This window comes from Procambarus clarkii, chromosome 47 (assembly GCF_040958095.1).
Source record: "Procambarus clarkii isolate CNS0578487 chromosome 47, FALCON_Pclarkii_2.0, whole genome shotgun sequence".
Lineage (NCBI taxonomy): Eukaryota > Metazoa > Arthropoda > Malacostraca > Decapoda > Cambaridae > Procambarus > Procambarus clarkii.
Genome location: NC_091196.1, coordinates 18123991 through 18131065, shown reverse-complemented (window position 1 = coordinate 18131065; position 7075 = coordinate 18123991). Strand labels below are relative to the sequence as shown.

Genomic DNA, 7075 nt, shown 5'->3' with positions numbered 1-7075 from the left:
TGCTCCTGTTCTTGACTGCTCCTCTCCGTTGTCTCCTCCTCTTCCTCCTCCTCTTCCTCCTCCTCCGGACCCCGCCCGCCCACCTCTGGTCTGTTCTGCTTCCTTCCCTCCGTCTTTGCTCAGTTTACCCATGCTCTCTAACCCTGACTTAGCTGACCCTGATCCCGACCCTGATCTTCTTTAACGTGCTGTGTTGCTCTTTCACCTTTGTTTCTTCCTTGTTCTCTGTTGTTGCCCTTTCTCTTCTCGTCGATGTCTATTCTTCAATGGATCTTTCGAGGTTATTACGCCAATTTCCTCGAACTCCAACTTCTGATTTTGCGGTTTTCGCCCCATTGTGTCTGTCTCCAGGAGTCGATGCTTGGTGTTTGTCCTGGTCGTTTTCGTGGCTATTCCTTTCTCTCTCTCTCTCCCCCCCCTCCCCAAGCTGTTGCTGGGGCTCCAAATTCTTCTGCTCTCTTGATTCGCTCTGATGTTCCCTTTGTCCCCTTACTTTTTCCTTCGCGCCTCTATTGTTCAGCTGCTCGTATCGTTTGGGGAAATGGTACACAGTTTGTTCCATTTATCTTCCCCTGAGTGTCCCGCTTTCTCTTCCCGATCTGAAACACCTCCTGGACTCCTTGCCGGAGCCTGTGCTCCTGCTGGGTGATTTCAATTGTCGTCATTCCCTTTGGGGTGATGTTCTGACGAACACCCGAGGTCGCCTTCTTGAGCCGTTTATCCTCTCTTCTTCCCTGTCTCTTCTGAATTCTGGTGAGCCCACGCATTTGGACTCTCGGACTCGCACCCTTTCCTGTCTTGATCTTTCTCTTTGCTTGTCTTCTGTTTACTTAGTTGTGGAAGCAAATACTATTCATAGTTTTAAAACTAGGTATGATAGGGAAATAGGACCGGAGGCATTGCTGTAAACAAACGATGCTCGAAAGGCGGGATCCAAGAGTCAATGCTCGATCCTGCAGACACAAATAGGTGAGAACACCCACACACACACGCCAGTGGCTGAGCGAACAGCATGCTGAACACGTGATCCTGTGGTCCTGGGTTCGATTCCCGGCGCCGGCGAGAAACAATGGGCAGAGTTTATTTCACCATAATGGCTCTGTTACTTAGCAGTAAATAGGTACTTGGGAGTTACTCAGCTGTCACGGGTTGCTTCCTATGTGTGTGTGTGTGTGTGTGTGTGGTGAGGAAAAAAAATAGTAGGTAGTAACAGTTGATTGACAATTGAGAGGCGGGCCGATAGAGCAGAGCTCAACCCCTCGCAAGCACTAGGTGAATACACACACCGGGCCGGTGGCTGACTGGATAGCACGCTGGGTGCGTGATCCTGTGGTCCCGGGTTCGATTCCCGGCGCCGGCGAGAAACAATGGGCAGAGTTTCTTTCACCCTGATGCTCCTGTTACCTAGCAGTAAATAGGTACCTGGGTGTTAGCTGTCACGGACTGCTTCCTGGGGTGTATGTGTGTGTGTGTGTGGTGTGGAAAAAAATAGTAGTAACAGTTGAGAGGCGGGCCGAAAGAGTAGAGCTCCACCCCCGCAAGCACAACTAGGTGAGTACACACACACACACCGACGTTATCGTATCTGGGGAAGTTTCCAGGAAACTCGTTTGGAGTTCCCAGACTATTGGTAAGTCCAGTTTGGGGAATATTTTCCTGGAATGACTTGCAGGTATTTCCCTGCCGCCAGGTGTGTAGGAGGCCGCCAGGTGTGCAGGTCACCAGGTGTGTAGGAGGCCGCCAGGTGTGTAGGAGGCCGCCAGGTGTGCAGGAGGCCACCAGGTGTGGAGGAGGCCACCAGGTGTGTAGGAGGCCACCAGATGTGCAGGAGGTCACCAGGTGTGTAGGAGGCCACCAGGTGTGGAGGAGGCCGCCAGGTGTGGAGGAGGCCGCCAGGTGTGGAGGAGGCCGCCAAGTGTGGAGGAGGCCGCCAGGTGTGGAGGAGGCCGCTAGGTGTGGAGGAGGCCGCCAGGTGTGAGGAGGCCGCCAAGTGTGGAGGAGGCCGCCAAGTGTGGAGGAGGCCGCCAGGTGTGGAGGAGGCCGCCAAGTGTGGAGGAGGCCGCCAGGTGTGGAGGAGGCCGCCAGGTGTGGAGGAGGCCGCCAAGTGTGGAGGAGGCCGCCAGGTGTGGAGGAGGCCGCCAGGTGTGGAGGAGGCCACCAGGTAGGGAGGAGACCGCCAAGTGTGGAGAAGGCCGCCAGGTGTGGAAGAGGTCGCCAGGTGTGGAGGCGGCCACCAGGTAGGGAGGAGGCCGCCAAGTGTGGAGAAGGCCGCCAGGTGTGGAGGAGGCCACCAGGTAGGGAGGAGACCGCCAAGTGTGGAGAAGGCCGCCAGGTGTGGAGGAGGCCGCCAGGTGTGGAGGAGGCTGCCAGGTGGGGAGGAGGCCGCCAGGTGTGGAGGAGACCGCCAAGTGTGGAGGAGGCTGCCAAGTGTGGAGGAGGCCACCAGGTGTGGAGGAGGCTGCCAAGTGTGGAGGAAGCCGCCAGGTGTGGAGGAGGCCGCCAGGTGTGGAGGAGGCCGCCAAGTGTGGAGGAGGCCACCAGGTGTGGAGGAGGCCGCCAGGTGTGGAGGAAGCCGCCAGGTGGGGAGGAGGCTGCCAGTTGTGGAGGAGGCCGCCAGGTGTGGAGGAGGCCGCCAGGTGTGGAGGAGGCCGCCAGGTGTGGAGGAGGTCGTCAGGTGTGGAGGAGGCCGCCAGGTGTGGAGGAGGTCGCCAGGTGTGGAGGAGGCCGCCAAGTGTGGAGGAGGCCGCCAGGTGTGGAGGAGGCCGCCAGGTGGGGAGGAGGCCGCCAGGTGTGGAGGAGGCCGCTAGGTATGGAGGAGGCCGCCAGGTGTGGAGGAGGCCGCCAGGTGCAGAGGAGGCCGCCAGGTGTGGAGGAGGCCGCCAGGTGTGGAGGAGGTCGCCAGGTGTGGAGGAGGCCGCCAGGTGTGGAGGAGGCCGCCAGGTGTGGAGGAGGCCGCCAGGTGTGGAGGAGGCCGCCAGGTGGGGAGGAGGCCGCCAGGTGGGGAGGAGGCCGCCAGGTGTGGAGGAGGCCGCCAGGTGTGGAGGAGGCCGCCAGGTGTGGAGGAGGCTGTCGGAAAATCCGACACCATTTAATAATCATACAGATAATAGCTGTATTGTATAAACAAGTTACCCATAGAAAACGTAACTTGTAGTGGAATTACCGTCTAAAGAAAACGGGATATCATCACCACATACTATTATATTCTCCACCTATTATGGTGGGAATTATTCTTAAATACATTAGTCTTTGGACTTTACCATCATAAAAACATCTTATATAAATTAACTTAATTATCAATATTAAAGTAGAGTAAATGTGACCCTTCTATCACTTTCTGAAATGTGGACAATGTAAGCCAGGCGTCAGAGGGAGGAAGGAGGGAGCCATTGTTGTGTCACCTCCGAGACGTGTGGAGCAAACGGCTCCTATCATATCTGGACAATGTCGGCCAGTAACGTCAATAGTATGGAGTGTTAAACAGCCATTGTTTATACGAGACCAGAGGCTCACACGGGAGCAAATTCAGCTCCTGTTAAATTTACTTGGACGTAGTGTTATGGAAACCAAAGGTGTACCATTGTCAACACGCTGTCTACAAATTCAAGTTAAGTGTCTATCCGAAACCCGTTTATCATTCATTTATGGCCATTAATGTCAGGATATAGGGTGACCCGGTTAGATCACGTGGAAGCCTCAAACTAAAGGTAATTAAGCCAGGTCTTCAATGTTCCATGTACTGTATAGTGTTTTCTCTGATATAGCTTGTCATATATAGGATTCTGGCTTCACAGCTAGCGCACTTTTGACAGGTCAAGACGAGGAAGCAAGATTTGTGCACCAGTTACTGGGTGATATGGAAGCTACCTCAAAGAGGATAATTTGGTGTCTACACCCTAGTTATACCTGGTGGACTAACCTGCTGTACTATAAGATAAGGAACCTTTTCAATGTATGTAGTTACTGTAGTTTGATTGGCTGCATATATATAAACTAATAAACCCCCCCTAATGTGTAGAGGATCGATTTGTGAGATTATGAGATTATTGCAGAAATACAGTCCACTCATTATCATACAAATTGCTATCGAAGTATATAAATTAACGTAAATATAAATTCTATATAAATTCATATAAATTAAATAAATATAAATCTCACAGGTCGGTTCCCACAGAGGCCGCCAGGTGTGGAGGAGGCCGCCAGGTGTGGAGGAGGCCGCTAGGTATGGAGGAGGCCGCCAGGTTAGGAGGAGGCCGCCTGGTGTGGAGGAGGCCGCCAGGTGTGGAGGAGGCCGCTAGGTATGGAGAAGGCCGCCAGGTGTGGAGGAGGCCGCCAGGTGTGGAGGAGGCCGCCAAGTGTTAGAGGAGGATTCATGTTGACCAGACCACACACTAGAAGGTGAAGGGACGACGACGTTTCGGTCCATCCTAAACCATTCTCAAGTCGATTTGAGAATCGACTCGAGAATGGGCCAGGACGGACCGAAACGTCGTCGTCCCTTCACCTTCTAGTGTGTGGTCTGGTCAACATACTTCTGCCACGTTATTGTGACTGATCGCCAGCAGGAGGATTTATTGATGCTTGGCTGCCGGTCATGTATCATCATAATAAGTATTGAAGTCTGTAACGAAACAATGGCTTTATATCAACCCTACAGCCAAGACTTCCGCAACAGCAGCACAGAATACCACACTGGCGACGAGGATAAACAGTGAACGCAGTTATTCGTCTTGCTCAAAACACAAGGAAGAAACATGTTGTCTCGCCCCAGAGGAGGAGAAAGTGTGCTGTCTGTGAGCACCATACCAATGCTGTGTATGGTGCATTGTATGGTCCCACAATTCTTTTAGCTAAGCAAGTTACAATCTTGATGAGTTAGTTACAAAATTCAGTATGAGTCGTCACATCATCAATGGATTCGAGATCGACCACAAGTACAGTTTCTAAATTAAGCAACTGACATATGTGGAGAGCTAGTGTCACAATTGATATGTTTGTCCTGCACACCGCCCCCCATCCAATGGGCAGCGGTGGATAGGTTACAATCGGAAGCTGTGTGATATCTTCCCATGCTGTGTACAAAAGCGATGTTTTGTGTACAAAACGACGCTCTGTACTACACAATTTATTTATTTATTTATTTATATACAAGAAAGTACATTGGGTTTATGAGAGTGCAAAGATTTGAGGTTTTACATTCTTGTAAAGTCACTAGCACGCATAGCGTGTCGGGCAGATCCTTAATCTAATATATAATTTTAAGAAGGTAATTTCTAGCAAAATTAAAAAAAAATACAGGTACATTATAAGAAAGTATAAAAAATACATTGTAAGAAGGTATAAAAAAATACATTGTATAAGAAATTTGATAGAAAAGAAGACGGTACATTAAAGTAAATTTAAGGGTTATCTACTGGTACATTTTTAGCATAATTTGAGGATTATTACAAGATATAATGTAGCAAACTATGTGTATAACATGATGTAAGATTTCTTCAATTCTTCATGCTGCGAACTGTCTGCTGTGTTGACAGTGCTGAAAACTCCTCAAACAACATTGGTGACAACTACTGTGCAGCGGAGAGTTGGACCACCACCACATATACACAAGGTTAGGTAAGAGGTCAGTTGCTGCTGTGTTGTGCACTCTTGTAAACTGTTGCATTAAAATGTTTGTGTGCTTTGCAAAATTAAAGTAATTACAGTACACTGAATTCTTAATTAACATACACAGTGCAGTAGGTGTTTAGTATTCTGAGGAACATTGAAGTGATAAGTTTACATTTATTCAGTAAAAATGGCAAATATACCTCAGTTTCCTGCATTTGATCCTTACTGTGACCAGACAAACCTGTCACACTAAGTGGACCAAATGACTTAAAAGGTTTGATACTTTGTTAATAGTTTCAGACATCAAAAGGGCTGAAAGAAAGCGTGCCTTTCTACCTCATTATGCAGGTGATAGAGTTTGTGACATCTTTGACACACTGAAAGACACTGGTGGTGACAAAGGTTATGACATTGCTAAAACCAAATTAACTAAACATTTCAAACCTAGACAAAACACTGCTATGGAAATTATGCATTTCAGGAGAGCCAAACAACTCTGATGAAACCGTGGATCAATACCACACACGTCTGCAGGGTTTAGCAGCCCATTGTGAGTTTGCTGATGTTGACAAAGAAATCAAACAGCAAATAACTGAAACCTGCACATCTACACGTCTCCGTCGAAGAGCTCTAGAACTTGTTGATGATGAAAGTTCTCTTACCAAGATACTGGATATGGCTCGTCGAATGGAAGATGCTGCACGTGTCATGGAGTGTAGTGCCAACACTGGTGCTGCACGTGATGCTCGTGTCATGGAGTGCAGTGCCAACACTGGTGCTGCACGTGATGCTCGTGTCATGGAGTACAGTGCCAACACTGGTGCTGCACGTGATGCTCGTGTCATGGAGTACAGTGCCAACACTGGTGCTGCACGCGATGCTCGTGTCATGGAGTGCAGTGCCAACACTGGTACTGCGCGTGATGCTCGTGTCATGAAGTGCAGTGCCAACACTGGTGCTGCACGTAATGCTCGTGTCATGGAGTACAGTGCCAACACTGGTGCTGCACGTGATGCTCGTGTCATGGAGTGCAGTGCCAACACTGGTGCTGCACGTGATGCTCGTGTCATGGAGTACAGTGCCAACACTGGTGCTGCACGTGATGCTCGTGTCATGGAGTGTAGGGCCAACAACGGTTCTGCCAGTGTTACTAACAGTGATGAGGTACGTAAGGTTCAGGGAGGACACCATGATCATAGGCGGTATCATGGCAAACCCAACAGCAATTTGAGCCGAGAACTACATCACAACTGTAGTCAAGGAACACGACCCACATCAGAGGGTGTCAACACAAAATGTCACAATTGTGGAGGAGACTATCCACACCAAGGCGATGCTTGTCCCGCTCAAGGTAAGAAGTGCTATGAGTGGGGAAAACTAGGTCATTTTGGTGCTATGTGTCGTTCCGCACTAAAGAAACCACAGTCAGTGAACAAGAGAACTGTACGAGGGTCAGGTCATAGGG

At 49.9% G+C, this 7075-nt stretch overlaps 1 protein-coding gene across 1 annotated transcript; it reads right to left on the bottom strand.

Moving 5' to 3' along the window:
* Positions 1-1949: 1949 nt before the first annotated feature.
* On the bottom strand, positions 1950-6635 carry LOC138350861 (PWWP domain-containing DNA repair factor 4-like). Its single transcript, XM_069302306.1, has 2 exons — positions 6418-6635; positions 1950-3066 (listed from the first exon to the last, which is right to left on the bottom strand). The coding sequence occupies exons 1-2, from the start codon at positions 6633-6635 to the stop codon at positions 1950-1952; spliced, it is 1335 nt and encodes a 444-aa protein (XP_069158407.1).
* Positions 6636-7075: the final 440 nt, after the last annotated feature.